General features: G+C 38.1%; 1 protein-coding gene across 2 annotated transcripts in view; it reads right to left on the bottom strand.

Moving 5' to 3' along the window:
* hnf4b (hepatic nuclear factor 4, beta) overlaps nt 1-25,144 on the bottom strand; it is a 68,304-nt gene that overhangs the window by 21,721 nt on the left and 21,439 nt on the right. Inside the window, exons 4-7 of one of the 2 annotated variants that reach the window (XM_039763326.1) lie at nt 16,456-16,559; nt 12,522-12,677; nt 5,389-5,476; nt 3,673-3,825 (exon numbers count right to left, since the gene is read on the bottom strand). In XM_039763326.1, coding sequence (XP_039619260.1) covers nt 3,673-3,825; nt 5,389-5,476; nt 12,522-12,677; nt 16,456-16,559 — 501 coding nt within the window. Of the gene's footprint in view, nt 1-3,672; nt 3,826-5,388; nt 5,477-12,521; nt 12,678-16,455; nt 16,563-25,144 lie in introns of both variants that reach the window. The other variant, XM_039763325.1, reaches the window with a different exon arrangement.

Raw genomic sequence — 25,144 nt, 5'->3', positions numbered from 1 at the left:
TAATAGATCTCATTGACTCGGACTTGCTATGTATGGATTGTAATAAAATTAATAAAAAAAAAAGAAAAAAAAAAAAGAAAATACAATAACTCCAGATATCTTAGAAAATCTATATATATAATTCACAATTCACAAGACAACCATGGAAAGCACGCCGGAAGGGGCGTGGATTCACTAAGCCGCCGACAAGTGAGATACCTATGGTGCACGCAGGAAGGAGCCACGCCCACCAACTCCAAGACCATTGGATACGACGACAACTCACAGAGCCACGCCCACCAACTCGGACGCAACGACACAGAAAAACCGGCGTCATTTATATTCGTCTGTTGTAGAGGTCACATGCAGCTCCGACCCACGTTGACTGTTAATAGAGCCATGTTTCTCGCGGAGGTGAATCGCCATATGTGGCGTGTAAAACTGTTTGCGAGGGGTATCCCATGGGATCCTTAAAACGTTCCTTTACAACTGAGGTTAAAACACAATGAAGTGAGCAGTCTTTAAAAAACGAGTTTTTGGTTACGACGCACGACCGCGTGCACTATAGTAAACTGTTTTACACGCTACATACAGCAATTCGCATCCGCGACAAACATGCGTCTTCTTAGATACTCCTGCACTTTGTACACACCCCCCTCCCACCGTGGTCGGGTGTCTTGGTGGATTATATATAGAAAGGCAGCCAAAACCGCACAGAGCAATGAAAAGTCTACGTGAGTCACAGGTGCATCTGGACTGTACAAAGACGACAACAACTCGAGTGACGAGTTGGAGGTGGGCACATGAGCAGGCAGTGTATACTGAACGAGAAATCAGCAGACTAGCATGACGGAGGGAGAGGAGTGGATGTCCTTCTCCTCTCCTCCTGTTCCACCCTGAGCGCCGCACGGACGATTGTGTGTTGGTTCGTTCCGTGCATTGGTTAAAACCCAATTAAGGAAGCAGTCTTTAAAAACCAATAAGCCCTGTGCCTCTGTTTCATTATCGTCTCACCTGCTTCACCAATGCAGGCCCCGCAACAGGCAGCCAACCGGGTAACCAAAGTCTTTGGGTTCAGGGGGGAGTATGGTTACAAAGCTGAAACTTAAAGGAATTGACGGAAGGGCACCACCAGGTGTGGAGCCTTTCGCTTCATTTGACTCAACACAGGAAACCTCACCCGGCCCGGACACGGACAGGAATGACAGATTGATAGCTCTTTCTCGATTCTGTGGGTGGTGGTGCATGGCAGTTCTTAGTTGGTGGAGCGATTTGGCTGCTTATTTCCGAAAACAAACGAGACTCCCGCCTGCTAAATAGTTACACGACCCAACAGCGGTCGGCGTCCAAATTCTTAGAGGGACAAGTGGCTTTCAGCCACGTGAGATTGAGCATTAACAGGTCTGTGATGCACTTGTATGTCTGGTACTGCACACGCGCTACACTGAATGGATCAGCGTGTGTCTACCCGGTGCGGGGAGGTGTGAGTAAGCCGTTGAACCCCATTCGTGATGGAAACCGTGGCTTCCAATTGTTCCCCATGAACGAGAAATTCCCAGTACATGCGGGTCATGCACTCGCACTGATTACGTCCCCGCCCTTTGTAAAGTCCCCCATGGTCGGGTGACTTGGTGGATTATATATAAAAAACAGCCGGAACCGCAAAGAACAATGAAAAATCAGCGTGGAAACCGACTGAGGCGGTGTTTGGAAAATTAACAGTCAGCGTGACTCACAGGTGCGTGTAGACTGTACACAGGCAGCGACTCAGGTAGGGAGTTGGGGCGGGCACATAAGCGGGCAGTGCGTACTGAACGAGCGCCGTTCAACCCCGTCCTTTGCTTTGGAAGGAGAAAGCGCAACAGCGCTCCTCCGGTTTTCAGTCACGGATAATTGTATGTTGGTTCGTAGCGTGCATTGTTGCAATGTTATTTTTCTTGGTGGTTTATTAAATTACGGATTTTTCAAATGTTTATTTTTTCCTCTGTCCTTAAAAATCATTTAAAAAGCGGCCTGATTATGCGGCATATGCTACGCCGTGGGTTGGCTAGTCTATCATAATAATCTATTATAATAAAAGAAAGGTTAACTTACTCAAAATGCAGTAGATGCCTCTGTATTTCTACCCTACATATCCCTTAAGGATACTGAAAATATCCACTAACTAAGAAGATGAAAAAAACAATCTTCAGTATCACTAGTGGCCACTGTTAAGGCTACATTCTACTCTAAAGTACTTATGATTTATTAAAATCTGGTGAATATACTGCATTTTCAATGTAGAAATACACAGTTGTGTGACTTTTTATGCAACATTGTCATTTGAAGCAATAGTAGAAGCAGTAGTGTAATGTCCGGGTTGCCAACAGCTGGCATCTTCTTGAACCTGGGTCGTTGGCAGTCATGAAAAGAGGATGAGCCAGTGCAATGAGGACTCGGACCAACCTAGGTTGGTGTAAAAGTGCATAGTGCTTTAATTAAAACAATCCAAACAATATTCAAAGCAAAATAAGTTGTGGTGCAGTTCATCTTCAATAAATACTGTAAGTAATACGGAAAAACATTAGGTTAAAAATCCAACAAATAAACAATAGCAAAAAGTAGTTAAAGCCTTCAGTGTAAAACACAGTCAGGATACATCCGTCTTCATTAAAAACATACCTCACATCATCCTTCCAATTCTGCACCTCTACAGCTTGCCTTTTTGATGTCTTCTTAGCTACAGAAGATGCCCTCTGTCAAGCATAGTCTTCCCTTTAACTTTCTAATGCCCCGTTGAGATCTTTCAGGATCCGTACACAGCTCATCTACCCTACTCCCTTCTAACACCACTGTCCTTCAGTGTCCATGGGACCTATCAGAGTGGTTGTGCGCCCCAGTTCACCTTTATAGTTCACCAGGGTGACTTCCTCAACTTTCATTCTTCCTCTCTATTACACTGGCTCTTCTATGATCCTGACTGCTCTCTCCATCATCATCATCATCATCATTGTCCTTGTCCTCATCCTGTGGATCGTTCTTGATTCTATTTGCTTCCTCCTTGCTTATTGCCTGGTGGGTACAGGTGGTCCACTTAATGATCCACAGAATGTCAATGGAGAACAGCTGAGGCAATCACACTCGCACGTAACAAGCAATCAGTTCACCTCCCCAGTGAGCAGCCTAAAACCGTGCAGCTTCATGGCAGAGCGCCACACACCCACATGCCCGAGCTGAGTCAGTTCATTTTTAATAAAAATTGCACATCACTACAGTCTCATAATGCGTTACATCACAAGTATTACTCGTAGTAGTAGTAGTATTGCCATGTGTACAGAGTATAATAAAATTGTTACTTGTATTTCTTGTATAGGTTGTCATCCTACTCCCTCTAATGAATAACCTTTCAAATCAAGACACATCAGATTACTGGTCTGGCATTCTGTTCCTCACAATGTAGTTAGTAATGGAAATGTAAAATCAACAGGTTAAACCCATACTGACAAAGAAAGTTTTGACTCTTTCATGCTAGTGAGTATCAGAAAGCTTACTGACAATGTAAAATAAAGATGTTCACTCCACATCACTAAAAATGAAAAATACTTTCCAAAAAATAAGCCTATGAAATGTGAGAAAGTATACAAAAGTAAGAAAATTGGAGAATACAGTGCAATATACTATTTTTACAAAATGCTGAATATTTTATCCACCTACCAGGGTCAAAAAATATAATGGTCTTCAAGCAAGCAAATTCACTCTCTGTAATATCCAACTCTCTCAATGGTCGGACAAGCTCATCTAAGATCCTGGCTGCAACACGTGCCACCTCTGGATCAGGTCCATTCACTGGGATAATGAAGTCATTTCCTGCAAAGGAGAGGAAAAATGTGATTCAAATAAAATAACATCATGAACAGCAGTGTGTGAAAATGTATATTTTGTTATGTCACAGCTCGCTTAATGTATGTGACTAATTGTGCAAGCTTTAACAATTTATTTTGATTCATATACATTTTTTCTTAGCAGTTAGTTTTTATGAAGTTTGGATCCTTAAAGAATCTGATACTTTGCTTTTTATTCCTTCTGTGATTCTTTTTTACAGTAGTGGGATTGTCTTATCATTAACTTTGTTGTTACCACATCGCTGATTGGTTTATTGTGTGGCACTACAAATTTCACAATTTTGTTGCCATAATGCATATGCATATTTATGGGAGACCATTCAGTCGATCAAGCTTGTTTAGTTGAATAATAGCTAACTTTTCCCAATATCCCATCCAGATCATTTTTTAAAAGCTGTCTTTGTTTCCATTTCTACTACATGACCTTGAAGTTTGTTCCAGAATCACACAACTCTCTGAAGTAGTGCTTCCTGGCATCAATTTTAAATGTTCATTAAGTATGCAAATTATTATGTAACCAAATATATATATATATATATATAATATAACCAAAATAATTCTGCCAGATCAGTTTTATCAATGTCTTTTAAAATTTTGAAGACTTTTGAAGCTGCTCAGAGTAGCCCTGGGAGGTCCATGGTTACTCTCTCTCTCCAAAGCTTCTTGTGTTACATTCACAAGTATGGACTCACCTTTACATTATATAGTCTGAGCAAACTACATCTTGATTATGTGCACCCATTTTTAGAAAACAGCATAATATTTTATTTTCCTTTTCTGCGTAGTGACAATGTAAATCAGTAAATGCTTCTCAGAAGTCACTTCCTATGAAACAATATTTTCCAACCTTCATTTATACTTCAACTCCATCCATCGAGATGACAGGATACATTATAATTATCAACAAGGCCAATATTATTTTCAAAAGTAAAATCCTTTTTTGCATGTAAAATGTACTAGCTCTTCTTCTCTGGATCAGAAAATGGTACTGCACGTCATCCTAGTGCACAATCAGCTCATACAAGATTGAGAGGCTTTTTAAATATACCTCTAAGGCAACAAACCTCAACAGGAAGGTGGACAAAACAGAACATGCTGTATGTGCTATCCATTTGTCAATCCAAACCTTGGTATTACTTTTTCTAATTTAGAGCCTGCTATGTTAGCATTGGGTGTAAGGGAGGCACCAATATAAGACTCCCTTAAACACACTGTTTCCAGTGATCCCAACAAAAGCATTTTTAGCATGTGACAGAAGCTCTGAGTTACCTCTGTGAAGAAGCCTGAAATCAACCAATGTTCCTGGAGCCATTAAAAAAATCACACCTCCCACTGTACCACAGTGCCACGTGACATGCAGTCACAGTGAATACTAATATTTGAACTTTACTCACATAGTAGATTGAACAGCTTGTAGTTTTATTCCATTTGAATCCTGGAAACCTCACTTGGAACTCAAAATCTTAATGATGTTGTCTTATTGGTGATAATATCACTTATACATATTCTGCATGTCACACTCTCTTACCCAGTAGTAGTATGTCCTTGTAAGGCAAGGAACGCCTTGCCACTCCAAGAATCAGGTGTTCCCCACCATGAGCACGAAGCAAGGCTACCTGCAGATGGGATTAAAGAGTTAGTCTAATCTTTTGGAATGATACACTAAACTGTTACAGAAGAACACCATGTAATGGAGACAGTTTGGTAAATTAATCAGTGGTAGCGCCAATCCAAAATTTACAAAACTCAACTTGACAGAGACAATATATGAAATGAGCACAAACAGAAGCAAGGCATGAAGATGAATTAAAAGTAAAAAAAACAAAACACAAACAAAAACAGGTGCATAACTTTTATTGGTAGTCGTGATGAGCAATCCTCAGCCTAGATGGCTGCAGTGGATTTCCCATACTTGTTATAAATGAAGGAGACAGATGTGGGAAAGAAAACAAACTAACTAACAACAGTCAGCTGAACACAATGCAAAAAAGGATGTTTGCATCATGTTACTTCTTAATTATTACCCATCTCTCCTTCTAACCATCCATCTACTTATTCCTACTTCAGGCTGTTGAGGGAGGTTCAAATGACCTACTAGCTCCATTTGGAGTTTACATTATTCGCTGGTTGGATAGGATTTTCAGTGATTAAGGGCAGAATTAAGTTAACAGCTGTAAATATAGTTTATCCCAAAGCTGTAGCTACTTTATGAAAAGAGAAGATTATTGCAACATCAACATTTAAAAATGAATTTTCAAATGCATAATAATTGACAGTACCTTTACTATTTATTCTTTTCTGAATTTAAAAACCAAGATTGCATAGGCTTTACAGATAGATTGATCACTGTGATATTACAATGATCAATCTACATTGCATTTACTGGTTAAGATGCTCTCCACAGAAATTCTAATAATGTTACACTTTTTAAAAAATTAAAATAATAATTATGAAGTGACATTTTGTGCTCATATAACTGTATAATGTAAATGTCAATTGATAAAAACAAGTATACTGTATATACAATGTGGACTATGGCCAGCAGCTTATCCCGGCCAATACCCCCAAGCCACCAGGTGGAGCCCTCCCGGCAACATGGAGGTGCCCCGAATTCCACCAAGGCATTATGAACGTTGAAGTCCAGCCCTGCTGGATACCGTGGGTGCTGCCAGGGGACGCTGCAGGTAGGCCTAGGGACTTGTACTATCAATATAGCCCGGAAGCAATTCACAATAAAGGAAACGGAAGAGATGATATACTTCCGGGCTGAGGAGAAGAGGAGTTTTGATCTGACCCAGAAGTGCTAAGAATCACATGGACTGGGAGGATCAGAAGCACTTCCGGGTTGAGGACTATAAAGGATTGTGGGAAACCCCAGAGCATTGAGCTGAGTTGGGAGGAAGGGTGACAACGCATTTGGGAGTGGAGGATTTTGATTATTGATTTATTATTGTGTATCGCTTATGAGCATTGTGGAGTGGAGGGTGCTTTGTGCACTTATTTATAATAAAAAGGCATTATTTTGGACTTTTATCTGGTGTCTGGCGTCTGGTCCGAGGGTTCAAGGGAACGACAGCGTCCCCTGTCACAACAAATATATATATATTTATATATATATATATATATATATATATATATATATATATATATATATATATATATATATAATATATGTGTGTGTATGCTGTATAAGCACATGTGTGCTTGGCAGACAGGTTAAGAGCTGTTGTGATGTTTGTTACCCACCAAACCAGGAGCTGACGCTGTTTGCTAATGCCTTTTCTCTTCCTCCCTTTGTAGACTGACAGCCATTCTACCTCTGATGTCACTTCCCTTGTCCACCCTCCAAGACCCGCCCTTTCTTGCCTGGAAGCCACATGACCAGCGGTTCAGCTATCTTTGATTTAGTTCTGTTTTAAATTCGGGTCTGAAATCTCTGCAATTTGTTTTGTGCTTATTTGTTTTCTACAAACTTTCAATTATATGGGGTCATCAGGAAGGTGCCCCATTCCTTTCACAATGTTGTATCCCCATTTATAATATACAGTGGGATGCAAAAGTTTGGGCAACCTTGTTAATAGTCATTATTTTTCTGTATAAATCGTTGGTTGTTACGATAAAAAATGTCAGTTAAATATATCATATAGGAGACACACACAGTGATATATGAGAAGTGAAATGAAGTTTATTGGATTTACAGAAAGTGTGCAATAATTGTTCAAACAAAATCAGGCAGGAGCATAAATTTGGGCACCACAAAAAAGAAATGAAATCAATATTTAGTAGGTCCACCTTTTGCAGAAATTACAGCCTCTAAACGCTTCCTGTAGGTTCCAATGAGAGTCTGGATTGTGGTTGAAGGTATTTTGGACCATTCCTCTTTACAAAACATCTCTAGTTCATTCAGGGTTGATGGCTTCCGAGCATGGACAGCTCTCTTTAACTCACACCACAGATTTTCAATTATATTCAGGTCTGGGGACTGGGGCCATTCCAGAACGTTGTACTTGTTCCTCTGCATGAATGCCTTAGTGGATTTTGAGCAGTGTTTCGTCATTGTCTTGTTGAAAGATCCAGCCCCGGCGCAGCTTCAGCTTTGTCACTGATTCCTGGACATTGGTCTCCAGAATCTGCTGATACTGAGTGGAATCCATGCGTCCCTCAACTTTGACAAGATTCCCAGTCCCTGCACTGGCCACACAGCCCACAGCATGATGGAACCACCACCATATTTTACTGTAGGTAGCAGGTGTTTTCTTGGAATGCTGTGTTCTTTTTCCTCCATGCATAACGCCCTTGTTATGCCCAAATAACTCAATTTTAGTTTCATCAGTCCACAGCACCTTATTCCAAAATGAAGCTGGCTTGTCCAAATGTGCTTGAGCATACCTCAAGCGGCTCTGTTTGTGCTGTGGGCGGAGAAAAGGCTTCCTCTGCATCACTCTCGCATACAGCATCTCCTTGTGTAAAGTCGCGAATGGTTGAGCGATGCACATCTGACTCCATCTGCTGCAAGATGATGTTGTAGGTCTTTGGTGCTGGTCTGTGGGTTGACTCTGACTGTTCTCACCATTCGTAAGCTTCTGTCTATCCGAAATCTTTCTTGGTCTGCCACTTGAGCCTTAACTTGAACTGAGCCTGTGGTCTTCCATTTCCTCAATATGTTCCTAACTGTGGAAACAGACAGCTTAAATCTCTGGGACAGCTTTCTGTATCCTTCCCTAAACCATGATGGTGAACAATCTTTGTCTTCAGGTCATTTGAGAGTTGTTTTGTGACCCCCATGTTGCTACTCTTCAGAGAAAATTAAAGGAGGAGGGAAACTTATAATTGACCCCCTTAAATACTCTTTCTCATTATAGGATTCACCTGTGTATGTAGGTCAGGGGTCACTGAGCTTACCAAGCCAATTTGAGTTCCAATAATTAGTTCTAAAAGTTTTGGAATCAATAAAATGACAACGGTGCCCAAATTTATGCACCTGCCTGATTTTGTTTGAACAATTATTGCACACTTTCTGTAAATCCAATAAACTTCATTTCACTTCTCAAATATCACTGTGTGTGTCTCCTATATGATATATTTAACTGACATTTTTTATCGTAACAACCAACAATTTATACAGGAAAATAATGACTATTAACAAGGTTGCCCAAACTTTTGCATCCCACTGTATATATATATATAACCTACTGTACTAATGAAATTTATGGTTGTGGGACGGTGACAACTGCCATATTATAATATTCTAATGTCTGTTTTTCCAAATGCAGGGTAGATGCTGTGGCAGCTGGAGCCAATCCCCCTGCCAGCATTAGGTGAGACCCTGGAAGGGTGCTTGTCCTTCATAGACCCCAATAATGCAAACCCCCACAATCATACAATATGGAATGTATGACTTTTATTTGTTTAGCATTCTTGTGTACAAATGTCAGCTTTTCTACTGCACTGGGAGTTGTGCTTTTTATGCTCTTTTAAAATGAGGTACTTGTCACTTTCTGGCTACCCTGAGTATGTTAATTGGGTTAGAAAATGGATGAATACATTTTGTTCTTTAATCTGCAAATTATTATAACATGTACCAAAATGTAAATCTGTCTTGAACTTCCTTTAATTCATACTTCAATTATAAACATCTTCTGAAGTATTGTAATCTGAGGTAGTCTTCTTATGTTTACCATCCATTAATCAATTTCTTGAACTTAGTTATTTTGGTTAAGGGGATGGAAGGTTGACACAAGTTATTAATCTGACCTGAACTTAATTCCTGTCAATTTTTGGGTGAATTTAAATTCATCACAGAGTCTAATGAATGTTTGGGGTACTTAAGAAAACTAAGTAATGATCTGTAATATAACAGGAGTAATACAGCTCAGACAGAATAACAAGTCCATGATAAAGCAAACTCATGTAAGTCCGTCACATCAGGCCAATTTAGAGTCACAAACTGACACACACTGGAGACCCCAGTGTAAACCCAGAGAATTGGGAAGAGCATGTCAACTCAGTATTGCCCACTGCTATAACAATCTGTAATAAATGCAAAAATATACAAGACTGGGTTCAAATGCTACTGTAGCCCATTGGAACATTTTTTGTCAACTACAGATTCTAGATAGTGTTTTATTAGAAATGGTGTCAACTGTAATTATAAATTAGGTTGCAGTCTTCTGACAGAATGTTAACTTTAACATGGCAGAGATGCCAACTTACTAAATAATTGAATGGTCCCCAGATGTAACTATTCCAGGAAAAATTTAATATTGGAAGGGCACAGAGGTGTAACATATTTTGGTTATGGCATCAAGGAGCACTAACATATGCATCATTTCATGCCACTTAATGTTTTTAGGCCTCTACAGGGTTTCCTGGCCACTGAATGGTTGATGGGAGATGAGTGACTGCGGTAAGCAAATCTGACATACCCCAAGACTAGAGGTTGCATAATGTTACATTAGCTTTAGATTTGTTTATTTTGTTATTGGGAATTATCTGTTACTCCTTCATTGCTTATTTATGTTAATAAATAACCCTTTTAATTTTTAACTGGGCCTGCTTGGTGTTTTCCTGGGTTCAAGGTCACCTTCATAAGCCATTATGCAAGGAAACATATTTGTGTTACTGGCCTGAATGAAATACAATAAATATGTGTTAAACCTTTACCTATGGGGACTGAAGCTCAGATTCTGACCTGGTTACTGTCTTTGAGGAACAAATTCTGTTCATGTCCATGTCCACATAGGTTTTTCTTCTCCTGATACTCCAGGTTTCCATGTACAACTCAAAGATGTTAACTGTTGACATTAATTTGGCCTTGAATGAGTGAATGTGGATGTGTGTTTTGGGATAATCATTGATAGGTCCATTTCTTAAAATACATAACACTTTCTAAAACCTCCTTTAACCAGCTTAAGGAATTAAGACTGTTTCTAAATATGGAGGATGCTAAGAATGTTTTTCATGCATTTTTGTGTAATAAAATTCATTACTGTAATTTGTTATTCACAAGTTGTTCAAATCATTCTGTTTGCAGCTTTCAGTTAACTAAAAATATTGCCATAAGAATTATTTCTAGAAGTAGGAAGGTTGACCATATAACTCCTGTTCCTAGATCTTTATAATAGCTTTCAGTTAAGTTTAGGACCTTTTTCAAGACCCTTCTTCTTACAGATTTAACTTTAAATGGCCTAATCTGTACTTGCTTATCTGAACTTATCAATACATTCATAACAGAGCTAACAATACAATTTCAAGATGCTGGTCTAGAATTTCAAAGATTATCAAACCAATAGTGGGAGTTCAGACTTCAAGAAAGTCCCATATGTGTGCCTACTTTTGCACAATGTGCCTTACCACTTATAATTAATCACTTTAAATCTGTGCTGAAGACCCAGTACTTTAGTCTATCATACCCTGATTAGTATGACAGATTACATTACATGTATGTTTGTTAGTAATTTCTACAAAAATATAAGCATAACAACAATTATGAGCTATTACTGACCATTCTATATTCTTCTCTCTTCTAAGTATTAAATAAGCTAAACTTCTTCTTTGGAACAAAAATGTATTACCCATCTATCTATCTGTCTACCTATGTGTTGTCAAGCACGAGAGCATCTGGCATGTTGCACATTTTTAGGTATGTTAGAATTACTTACAAGGAAGGATTTGGGTATGACCTAACTTGTAATGCACTTTCTGTTTGCCCCAGAATGGAGAACTCTCCGGAAGACTACTGATATCACTTCCTCTCCCAGCTCCTCAACCCCGCCTCTTCTCTGCCTCCACTACAAAGACAATTTTCATTGGAACTCTGATGTCAAACTGAGCCAGACTTCTGATCGAGAAGGTTCTCCTCCTGGAAGGAAGTCAGCCTTAAAGGTTTATTAAGTGTCTAACTGCAGCTAACAATGCCTATTAGCAATCATTTTTTTCATCATATTGTCCTCTGGGCATTAAACAGGGTTAACTGTTGTGCCCCAAGCCTTTTCTCAACTTTTCTCAATTTTTTTCTTTATTTTACACTATCTATCTATCTATCTATCTATCTATCTATCTATCTATTTGCTGCTAATCCTACACATGGGAAAGACACCAGATGTGTTGAGAGCCTTCGATTCTAAAGTTGAAAATAATACATTTTCTTAAAAAATTGCCCAGCACAAACTTACGTACTATAATATTATAGAATACTGAGAATGGGGGGTGGGGGTAACTACTTGGCCCAGGTAACCTAAACTATTTCTGACTTTGTTTGCTATGATAACCTAATATGTATACATCATGTGATTGGTTTTAAAGCTGTCAGTTTGTTATAGCACTCTGAAACTATACTCAGTGAAGAGCTCTTTACAAAAATAAATTTGATGACTATGCCCTGCAATGGCCTGGCACCTAATCCACAACTGGATTAAGTGGGCAAAGAAAACTAACTATATATATATATATTACAAATGTCACCATTTAGGTAAATAAAATAGCCCATTCTGGTAGATAACAGAGTTTGCACAAAGCAGTCTGCATAGTGTATACTATTAGGGACACATTGTGTTAATGGTAACTTGCATTTTTGGTATGCAATCATTTTTGTATGGAATTATACAATTTATGTGAAAAAAACATACAATGTGCAGAAGCAGTTAGTTATAAGCAACTTACCCTGTCATCCAGCAGAAGCTCACAAAATGCTGGAATGTGTTTTGCCCACTCAACTAGCAAAAGCAGCTGCTGTTTCATGGATTCACAAACATCTTCTACGCTAGCAATCTTCTTAGTTGTGATGTCAATACCAAGTGCAGGATTCATACCTAGGAACTGTAAGACATGGTAGAAATCAAGCAATGAAATCAGTCCCTGCTTATTTTCCACAGTGCATTTTATCGTAAACCTTATTCCAAATGAATCAACTAATTTAATAAATCACTGAGTTAGTTAAATTGTACAGTTTTTGACAAGTCCTTTTTCTAAGATGTTATGCTGTTGATGATGTGCTTTTTATTTCTATATTTGAATTATAATTTATAAAGTACTTGTTTTCCACCAAAACAACAAGTACAGGTAAGGAAGCATCCATACTGTCTTTCCTATTATGATCTGATTTCCATTATCAGGTGCCAGAAACCATTTCTGGACTGAATGACAGTCCATCGTAGTATGCACTCACACACCCACCAGGATTTGTGCATACCAAGCCAATTTTTTCATTATCAGTTTATCTGCCTTGAATAGCTTTAACATGGGCAATGAAACTGGAGAAATTTAAAGGACAAATGGGATCATTGCTTAAAATCAATTTTTGTGACTTCTGTTATGTTACAGCCGGGATTTCATCCATGACTTAAGTGTGTTTTCTTTTTATTTTTTGTTATTTTCTATGAAACATCTTGTTATTATTAATTTAGTTTTTGTTTTCTGTCATATGTTACTATGTAGAAATAAATATGTGGTTTATTAAGTATTTTGTGTTTATGTATAAAGTTAGATTTGTTTCTTGGGTTCTTTATATGAAGCCTAGGGGGACAGGGCCATGAGATGCTGCAGCTAGAAAACCTTTTGTCATTTGTCATCTGATTTACCTGCTGTTCTTTGGCTTTCAGTTTTGCATTATGTTACTGAATTTTCTAGTTTTCAACTTATGGATTTTGTCATAAGGTGCTAGTTTTAAATTCTGTTCTGAATTTGCTTGTTACCAGGCTTTTTGTTAACTTTTTCCATTTATTTTATATTATGATATTCTGATTTGTGCAAGTAAAGAATTCACAATAATCTTTAAAAAATGAATGTTTTGTGGCCTAGAGGTTTATTTTTATGGTTTTCCCCTCTCCCTTTGGGAATATTTTCGATTTTAAAGCCTTCGTTCAGCTATCATCTGCATCTTCAGCTTGTGTTTTTTTGGTTTAGAGAGGTGAGACATACACTTTCAGTATTCAGTTTGGTTTGTGTGAAGTAGAGGTCTGGCTTTAATTTTTCAGGCCTCCACCTTTCCAAGTTTTGTGAATAGGCCGAATCAAAACCAACTGGAACTGCAAAATCACTAACTGATGTAACCTACAGTAGTGTACAACTGCATATTTCCCAAATGTAATGATATCTACTAGGTGGCAGCATGAAGCCCCAGAAACAGAACACAGGGTCCCCAGTTATTACTGGAATGGTCAGGAAGGCAAGTGGCTGTCTTAGATAACTTTACATATATAATTGTAGTGTTTCCTGACACACTTCTGCTGAATAATTTGTTGGCTGAAAGTCCTCAGTGTTAGTGTGTCAGAGAGAGGATGTGTAGAATTGTTCATAATGGCACTCAGTTTTATTTTAATTCTCTCCTTTGCTACCTCCAGAGGGTCCATAAATTAGCCTGCCCTTTTAATTAGCTTGTTGATTCAGTAGGTCACTGCTGAAATGTTGTTACAAGCCCAGCACAGTGTAGAAAGTTGCATTGGCTATTACAGAGTTGTAGAATATGTGAATGATGTCACTTCTCACATGAAATAAGCATAGTCTCCTAAGAAAGAAGAGACTGCTCTTTTCTTTCTTATATTGTTCCTCTGTATTACAAGACTTGTCCATCCTATCATTGATGTGGACCCCCAGTTATTGTAGGAGTGTACCACCTCTACATCTACTCCCTGAATAGTGACTGGACTTAGAGGTTCTTTGGTGTGATGAAAGTGAATAACCAGTTCCTTGGTTTTGCTGATGTTCACTTACAAACAATTCTTTCTGCACCAGGAAACAAAGGTCCCCACCTGACCCTATACTCTGTCTCATCACCCTTGGCAATCGACCCCATTAGTGCAGAATCTTCAGAAAATTTCTGCAAATGACATGACCTGCTGTTATATAGTCTGAGGTGTACAGTATAAATAGAGACAGAACTGTTCCTTCTGGTGTTCCAGTCTTCCTCAAATCCATATCATAAACAAAGTCCTTGAGTCTCACAAACGGTGGTCTGTATGACAGACAGTCAATTATCTAGGACACCATAGGCTCATCCACATGCATATCTCTGAGCTAACCCCTTAACATATATGGCTGGATTATACTGTAGGCACTGGAGAAATCAAAAAACATAATCCTCATAGTGCTACCTGTTTTGTCCATGTGACAATTAGACTTGTGCAACAGACAGATAATTGCTTCCTACACTCCAATCTTTGTCAGATATGTAAACTGCAGTAGGTCTAGATGGTCTACCACAAGAGGACTCATAGAGTCCTACATTAGCCTCTTTAAGGTCTTCATGATGTGAGACGTACTGTAAGTGCCATTGGGCTGTAGTCATTATTTTAAAAGGCGCCTGCCTTCTTTGGAACAGGAACAATGCCTGATGGGGACAGATGGAACAAGTGACAAAGGATACCACAAACATGGTCATCACAGCCCTTAAAAAAAATCAAGGACAGACTTTGTTTGGTCAGGCAGCTTTTCCTGTATGTATAATACATTTAATGTGTCATATAATACATTTTTAAAGATATGTAACTTATAACAGTATGAAGGATCATGGATGCAGGGATGCCAAGTGACAGTGAACTGTATCCTGATAGCTGCAAATGGGCCTCACCCACCTCTGAATTTAGGGGACTCTGGGATAGTCCAGTAAATATAAGTTCAATATGAATTTAAAAGACACTCCAAATTAGGGCACATTAAACATTAAGCAATTGGTAGAGTCTGAGATGAAGTGGAGTGAAGGAGGCCATGTAAGGGAAAGAGACTTAAGAGGTAGAAATATGAATACAGGGTAACCAAACAAAATGTCCGAATTCTTCTTCTATAAAGGTAACCCAGTGAAGACATTTGGTATTTATTTTTTTGCATTATTTCTTTCTTTCCTCACTGTTAACCCACCATTTTTATTTTCATCTTCCTGTTTTTGTACAGTAGCCTGGCCTTACATTTGTATATTTTTCTGGCCTGGGTTCAGTTTGCCCTGATTAATGATAGCAGAGTTTTGAAGGAAGTGGAAATTGAGAAAAGGTGCTGTAATAATACATATGTGTTTGTCACACTCTTCAATAATTATGAAAAGAAGTGCACTATTTAATTAACAGTGAGGTTTAGTTTTGAGGTTATTGTTATTGTCTGGAAACTCCAAGCTCTGGCCTTGTTACCATTTATATGGGCTTTGTACATTTTCCTCATAGGCTTATGAGAATTATGTTCGGTCCCATCCCAAAGATGTACAATTTAGGTGAAAATGACTTTTCTAAACTGCCACTATACCAGTAAGTGTATCTTATCCAGGAGTTGTGCCCAGTCCCAAACTGATTCCTAACTTGTAAAAAAATGCTACTAAGAAAGGGTCCACACCCCATTGTCCTTTAACTTGATTAAGATGACTTGAGAATGGATGAATACTTGTGTTAACAATATTAAAACTAATGCTTATACATTCTAAACTACTTGCAAGTGACATATTACTCTACATGATTTCCATCTGTTATCAACTTCATTTGCGTGTAATTGTTATTTAATATAATGCTACAGAGAAAGAGTGCTAATACATAAACAGGCACATATTTTCATAGAATGAATCCAAAATTAGGCAATAAAGAAAATAAATAGATTTACACTTTTTTATTTCACCAACCTGATGAGTCTTTATTTCAGCCTGCATTAAAATGCTAACGGACAATAAGCCTGCATCTTCATAGTTAGGCTTACGACAACTGATCCGGTCACGCTCATTCTGAACTGCTGCAAACAGATAGAGAAAGGGAGAGACTGATGTCCTCAAAACAGTAGCAGATCATTGCAGTTTTGTACACTGTAGACAAAATGACAACAGGTAAACCCAAAATCAAACCCTGATATTTGTCTGCATCTCAGTGTAGGAAACATGCTTGTTTGCATTTACTGTTTACATTTTTAACCTGGCTGCAGTTACAGTGACATCTTGTCAGTTGCAGAGACAGGCTTGAACTGCCTGCTTCCTTCTGTCTTGTGTGTTGTTTTTCTGATTAGGGAAAAGTCATCTCAAATAAAGGATCCCTAAAATCATCGGGTAGAAGGGTCCTTTCATTAGATTGGCTAGCCCAGCACTGACTCGGCAGGAGAATGACCAATATTAGGGAGGTGGCTTGTTGGCTGGGACTGTGATTGAATCCTGGCCCAATCAATGTCTGCATGAAGTTCACAGGTTCTCCTCTCTCTCATGTCAGCTGGTGGTTTTCTTTGTGTCATACATTATCTGCATTGAAGCTACTGGTACTGGAATAAGCTCCAGACCATGTCATTTTAAAAATGAATTAAGTGAATCTCAAAACGATGGAATCTTGACGGAAAATTATGAATGGAATAAAGCATTGCTATTTATTTAGATATATAGATATATCTATAGATATATAGATTTACAAGTATATAGTTACCCTCATTTGCATTGTAGATTTTAAGAACTTAATTCAAAACACAAAATTTGACAAGCTCATCTGGGTGAAATTATCTTTTTGGGTTCTTAATTTGAGGTTATCACGGCTAACTTCTTTTAAAATAATTAAGACACAATTTTACCAAACAAAAATTCCATTGATTAATGATTAATGGGTTATAAATGTTTACAACTGTAAGGTTAATAGCATATTTCTCACCCATATAGCACATGCAATATACTGTTTATATTCTATACTTGCTGTGCCAGTCCATTATAAATTGTGGACTAACAGTCTAACACCTAAATCGAACTGCACAAGTCTCATCTAATTGAAATGAGCAAAGTGTAACTGCAGTTTACAACACCTACAAAATCACTCATATTGTTGCTCCAGGGCATCATTCTCAACACACATATTCCAAGGAATTTGTCATATGTACTAATAAAATGTATTTAATTTCAAATCATTTTCATTCCATCAGATGGTGTATACAACTGACATTGTCAGTGCAGGATTTACGTATAAGCTACACAAGCTATAGCTTAGGGCCCCCGCCTTCTTGGGGGCCCCCAAAACAAATCATATTTGGCACTTACATAGAATATCTGGACTTATAAAGGGCCCTATGTCTCAAATAGCTTAGGGCCTTATCAAGTCTAAATCCGGCCCTGGACATTGTACCCTAATAAAGGAAATCTTAAAAGACAAAAATGACAGGAAATTAAAAAGACTGACAATAGAAGTACAAATTCAATTGGAGTCTATTTATTGTCACACAGAGGAAAGTAGCTGATCAGTAGTCTGACCACGACGGTCGCAAACTCAGGTCCTGAGGGGCCAGTGTACCCTCTTTATAGTTGTTAATGGAACTTGTTATTTATTTACAAATAAATTCCTCCACTCATTTTGCTACATTAATGGGAGAAGATTACGATAATGTGCAACTTGATTGAGATTAGTAATTATTCTTTTTTGTTTCCTATTTTTTCTATTTGAATTATCCTGTATAAAGTTAGTGTTAGTTTGTCTGTTGCTGCATTTAAGCAACATTCACTGTAGAATTCTCAACATAGAGAGATAGATAGAAAAGGCACTATGTAATAGATAGATAGATAGATAGATAGATAGATAGATCCTACTGTTTAATAATTATTCCTGTAACTTGATCATTTATAGGACAGTTAAAAAATGCAGTACTTTTACCCAGTCACCTTTTGCCAATATTCTAGACACACTTCTTGAAGTTTAATTTCTCTTGTGTGTGTGTACTTACTGCACAGCAGCAGCAGTTTAAAGTAAGATATAATCATAAGGGAAATTGTAATTGTAATAAAAAAGTTGTAACCAGAAGGGCAAGAAAAAAATAAACACACAACAAAATGTGAGGACTAATCATAGATTCAGAAATGTAAAAAGGGAGTCAATAACATTAATATTTCATATAGCCTTAGCCAAAAACAAGATGTAAATCAAAGTCAAAGAACTGATAAAAACTGGTATCCACCGGTATCTTTATCAATAATAATGCACAAGTATTTTGACCTTTCCACACACTAGAACAGATAGAAAGTGACATTGACATTTATTCAGTCATGGTAAAGATGTGATGCACACACAACTCCAGTCTTTTTACCTAGCAACAGCCTGGGAACCCTAAACAGCTAAAAATGGTGGCGACCATAATAAAAATAAAATGGCCTCTTGAGAATTTCAAAAATAACATCTTCAAAAACATTCTCAACGATTTAACCATTTTATTCCTTGACCTCTAAAACCCCTCAAATGATATCTCCATTATTTTGGAAACCAGGGTAAAGGCTGAAAAAATATAAAACATAGTCCAGATCATTACAGTGAGGGGGCCACATTTTATATTGCTGTGGTCAGAAGATTAGCTATAGTTACTGCATGTTAACTGCATATTTTAAGTTATGTGCTTGCCCTGAGGTGCTTTTTCTTGGAAGCCAAACACTAAAATCTCTTCTGAGATACTGTATCAAGGTCTATCCATCAAATTTTGATATCTGGCTATTCCAAACCTGTTCGGAGCATCATTTCCTCATTATTCTCACAAAACCATTAGGTAATTTTAGAATTACGAATTAGCCAAAAAGTCTTTGGGGTTTTGGTAGAAAAGAGGAGTACTCCCAAAAAAAGTCATAAACTGGCCTGAAGTGAAAGATTTCATACAGACAATTGGGCTGGGATTCAAACCTAATCCCCCAGAGTTATCAGGCCAAACACAGCCAGTACCTCAAATGAAGGCATTGTAGGGAAAATGTTGGGCATAATTGTCTTGTTTTGGAAAGCCTTTCTATAATAAATGACGTACTGCCCTCCTAAAGCTTAATTTTAGGTGGTAGATTCTAGAACTTTTATCTAAGTTATTTTGTGGAGATGGATCTGTGGAGTTGCAAAAAAGGGCAGAATAAGAACTGAGACAATCAAAGGTACAACAAAAATGTGGGAGAGATATCTAAGAATTAATACAAAAATAAACTAAAGTTGTATGGACCTATGAAGAGGAGAGACAATGAATGTATGGGCAAAGGAGTTTTTGGAATGAAAGTACAGGGGAGGAGAAAATGAAGGAGGCCAAAGTGGAGGTGGATGGATAAAGTAAAAGAAGATATGAAGGAAAAAGACTTGACTGGTGAGGAGGTGCAGGACTGAGCTGTATAGAGAAGGTTGATCAAACATACCGACACCACATAAAGGTGGGAAGAGATGAAGAAAAAAAAGAAAAACTTCTCAGTTGAAAATTGCTGCTCTAAAATAGGTTATGTTACCTGTAAACATTAATCAAATTAGACAAAAAAAATCACTTTTCTGCATATTGCACATTAACCCCCCACATTCCCATTATAAACTACGCTTATGGTAATTTTTCCAACAGACATTTTAGCAATAATCACACTAAAGTGATTTCTTCAACATCTGATCAGTATAATGCAAAATGTTAAATTTAATAAAATGTTAAATGTTCATTTATAAATAATTTACACATTTATACACAATTTGTGGTGTAACCAAACCCAAAAAACATTAAGCCTCTCACACCGAGTAGTATAGCTTTTCTGGTAATTAGGATATTCCTTGTTCCCTCAACACTTCATATACACACATACATATCAAGTTTACCAATTACTGAAAGCCAGGTTCATAGTGTGGGAGACAAAATCTGAAGACTGAACAGTAGGTAGTCTGAAAAACAAATCTGCGAGCCTTATAGGAGAACCAATCTAGCATGTAGATTATTGAATGATGTTAAAATAAGGGCCACCCAACTGGGCTTTGAATTGAGATCTACAGAGGATTATTTAGAACCATTTATTCTACATTTAAAGTCTGGAAATGTAAGATTAGCCTAAATGAAGACACATGCTGTTAAGAGAATAAGACAAGTCTTATGCAATGATTAGCATACAAAATTGATCTCATATAGGAACCAGAAGATAGGAATAAACTATGCATTGATTAAATACTGCTTTGGGTTTTAGACAGAATAGAAAGAAACAAAATTTTTCATAAGTAAAAAAATATAAAGTTAATATATTTAAATCTTAAAAGTCCTAAGGAATTGCATATGTGAAGTGTTACAGGAGAATGACACAGTATGGTCCAGAACAGGAGATAAACAAATTAGTAGGGAAAGCTTTCTTTTATTTTTTTATTAGGTGTGCACCGTAACCCAGGTAATGAAGTGTAAGACAGGGCACTGTTTGCTTTAGAACGAAGATTTCAATAAAATGTAAAAATCTAGTACCTCTGATTTGTATTTGCCAATTATACTGGTCATTAAAATATTATATGATTTAATTAATTTTGTTAAAACTAAATTATATTTTGTTAATATAGTTTTGTTTTGTAAACAAATATGACTATTTGCTAAACTAATTTGCTGTATGTCATTTTTAAAGTAGCTGTTCTGTTATATGTCTTTTCTCTTATCCATCACGTCCTCGGTCCTGGCACCTGACGGATAATCAAGGTTTTACTGTACTTAGTCTATTGCAGACATGGAATACCAGTAAAAAGCATTGACAACAACAATAAATAAATAAATAACACACTGAACCTTTGTAAGGCAACTGCAAAAGAAGGCAGGACAAGATTGGTGAATTACAGCACAAAAACCCTAATGTAGTGCACAAAATGTAAGCTTCATCTGTTTCTTGTGGTAAATTAAACTGCTTGAAGGGTGAAAAAAAAATCTTCTGGATATAATTATTAGGCTGAGTACATAGTTTACTTGTTGCTTCAGAGTGATATAGTGTTTGTGTGTATATTTCTTTCTAAAAAATAAAAAATATAACTGCAACTGCAATACTTCCTTTGAGAAATTGTTTTGCATTTTCCAAAAAGGAACACTATGTGCCAAACAGTATATCTTTGCAATGCTCTAGGATATGACATCTAAATTTGGTACAATGATAGCTGATGGATTGAAGCACAAAAGAAACTTGATTCCAGGTTCTACATAGTCTTGCATATGTACTATAAAATCCAATAAGGGCATAAGGGCTTAAAGCAATATATTCTTTGTACAGATGAGACAAAGTATGATTTTGATTTGAGTTTTGTCTTGCACTGTGTCACACACGTGCGTATGGGAGGTAGGTAAAGGTCTTGAGTAAGGGCAGTTCCAAAGCATGCCGGGATGTGGCAGAGTGCACTGACTCTTTTTCTCCCTTTCTTGTAGACCATTCACGGGAGATCCCACCTGGCTCTTTTGACGTCACTTCCGGGACCGAGCCTATAGGAGAAGACCTTGCCGGCCCCTGTGATGTCATGTCTTGACTCGAACCAATGGCTGAACACCATGAGCCCGATCCATATGATCTCACTTCCTGTCTCCCCCTTTAAAAACCTACACCTTTTCCCTAGTCCCTCAGTTCTGTTTTGGACTCGGTTTTGTGCACATCAGTGCTGTATTTGCTGATCATTACTTTTGCAGCCAGGATACCAGATTATACGGGTGGCTGCCCCAACCCTTTATATGCCTCTGTCTCGTATTTGTGACAACTGATAAAATTCTATTGTACAGTACACAGAAGAAGCAATATGTAAACTAAATATTAGAAGTAACAGATTGCACCTGTGGTAAAGTGAGGTCAGCGGCTGTTTGGCATTTTAAATAATGCAATACGGGAGTGGCCCTATACCTAGTGTGACAAGTGTAGGATCATCTGTGACCCTAATTGACGCTAGGAGCTGCTAATTGCCCAGCTGTGCCATGTCCACATTTTAAAAGAGAAGCGCGAGTGCAACAGGGGAGAATCAAGAATCAAGAAAAGATGGAGGTTAAATGGAGAAAGAAAGAGAGAAGGCAGAAGGAGCAGACTCGAGAGAGAGAGGGCAGGCAGCTGGGAAGGAGAGCCCCTTGAGCAGTGTGAGAGGCTGACGCCCAGGAGGCTGAAGGAGTGATTGCTCTGGCTGAGCAATTTGGGGAGCCAGAGTGATGTGCACTAAGAGGAGCAACTCGCCCTGGAAGACCAGGAAGGCAGTGGGGGTGGAGGAGGCTTGGGAGGAGAGCTCCAACATGGCCGTTGGCGTCCCAAGACTAGGTCCAGTGAGGGAGCCAGGCCATAGCCATGGGACAGCAGGGACCGGGACCTGTGGAAAGTTAGCTGTGTGTGTCAGTAGGGAAACTCCCCTGCTGTAAAGCCCATATGGGATAAGCAAAGGAGCCACAAATGAGTTTTCAATAAAGACAGCTTCCTGCCAGCTGATTTTAATCTTGTTTTTAATGGATTCATTTATATTGATTTTATCCTACACCTCACCTTTCATTTTATTGGATTATTTATTATTAATGTGGCACTGCACTTTCTGAACAGTCGTTTTTATTTTTTTTTTAGAAAAGCACTGATCACTTTACACCATCCATTTGCTTCATGTGTGTTTTGTCCTCATCAGCCATGCTCATCCAGTTAAGTCATCAACGGTGTCAGGTTCAAGAGGCTCCCATTATAGAAGAGGGAGCAAGGTGCTGACCCACACCGTCACAGCACCTTGTAGTCCGATGAGGAATCTGCATGAATGCCTATACCTGCTCTTTATAGGCTAAGTCTCTTATGGCAGACTGTTTACCAAAAATATCAAGTGGATATTACATAAATTATCTAATTTAAATTATAGAGAAAAGAGATACAAATGGTGTTAGCATGCCAAACATGTATGTGGAAGGGTACAAATTCTATTAAAGAAGTTAATATCTCTGACATACTGTATAAAAATTATTAAAGATATCTTTAAGACATTTAAGCTTATCAAGCATTAAACGCAACAGAACTGAGGTATAATCATGCAGTAACAAAACAGTATCCTTAACTGACACTTCAGGTATAAGAAACAGATATAGAAATATCAAACACTAATGTTCTCTGAATTTGGCATTGTAATACTATATATATGCAGAGTGGTAAATGCTTCATGAGTATGAAATGTTTATCCCTAACCCACCTGCAAACACGGAAGCTTTAGCCAAATGAACTGCATCCCAAGAAGCTGTACTTCCAAAACTCATTTAACACTGCAACCAAATCTACCTGCACTACAAAATATTGAATCTATTGCAACCATATACTTGCACACTTCATTTTCCCTACAATTTTCATTTACCTCTTTATGATAAGTAAATATGTTTATATTTGGAATCATTTGTTTACTGAACTTGTTTTACATCTGCGTTGGAAGGGGCTGTAATTTATCCCAGTAGCCTCAGGCACAATGCGAAAGCAAACCGTGAATGGAATGCCATTCCATTACAGGGCATAGTCCCACACATAACTGGTGGCCCAAATTATGCTTCCCCTTTCCTAGACTATCCTTTTGTATTTTACAGAAAACACCTGAGAAAAAGCAGATATTCAGCTTTGTTCCAGTTTTTGGTAGTTCATTGTATTATTGGAATGGCTAATCAGCCTATTTTGCTTGTCTCATGAACCTGTTTAATCTAAATGCCAGGTCACAAAGAACAGCTGTAACTATCATAGAAGTCCTGAGCACAAGCCCATAGATGGGTTATAGTCCCACAAAGCTTACTTTTGCACATACCCACAGGCATTATATTAGGAATCTAGTGGTCTGAGGAATCCTGCGGTGGGCTGGCACCCTGCCCAGGATTGGTTCCTGCCTTGTGCCCTGTGTTGGCTGGGATTGGCTCCAGCAGACCCCCGTGACCCTATTCGGATTCAGCGGGTTAGAAAATGGATGGATGGATGGTCTGAGGAAGCAGTGCTAAACACTATGGTATTGAGCTATTTTATTCTATTAACTTCACATGATGCTGACTATTCATACATCTGTTAATCTACTTCTATTTTATGGTTGTGGGGAGCAGGAATGTATCTCAAGAGCATGGATAAGAATCAGCTGTGGGCAGGATATATAGTAAGTCCTGCAAAGTGCTCACTCACATGTACACCCAGAGGACAAATTTTGAGTTTCCAGCCAAATCTACATGTTTTGGGATATTAGTCAAAAAAGGGTGCTCTGAAGAAAAAAAAAAGCAAAACATAGAAACCAATTTAAAGTGTAAAACCCACACAGCCAGTAATTAGGCTGGGAGTTCAACTCAGGTTTTTAGAGCTGTGATTAGGCAACAATAACTTTGGTGCTCCTATACCACTGCATAATATTGAATCTATACTAATAAAAGGCAAAGCGCTCACTCACTCACTCACTCACTCACTCACTCATCACTAATTCTCCACCTTCCCGTGTAGGTAGAAGGCTGAAATTTGGCAGGATTATTCCTTACAGCTTACTTACAAAAGTTAAGCAAGTTTCATTTCGAAATTCTACACGTAACGGTCATAACGGTCGATAACAGTCGACAACGTTCGCCATGTTGAACTTTCTTATTTATAGCCCCATCTTCACGAAATTTGGTAGGCGGCTTCC

This window comes from Polypterus senegalus, chromosome 9 (assembly GCF_016835505.1).
Source record: "Polypterus senegalus isolate Bchr_013 chromosome 9, ASM1683550v1, whole genome shotgun sequence".
In the NCBI taxonomy this organism is placed as follows: Eukaryota; Metazoa; Chordata; class Cladistia; order Polypteriformes; family Polypteridae; genus Polypterus; species Polypterus senegalus.
Note: the sequence above shows the minus strand (reverse complement) of the source record. Positions and strands in the feature narration are given on the sequence as shown.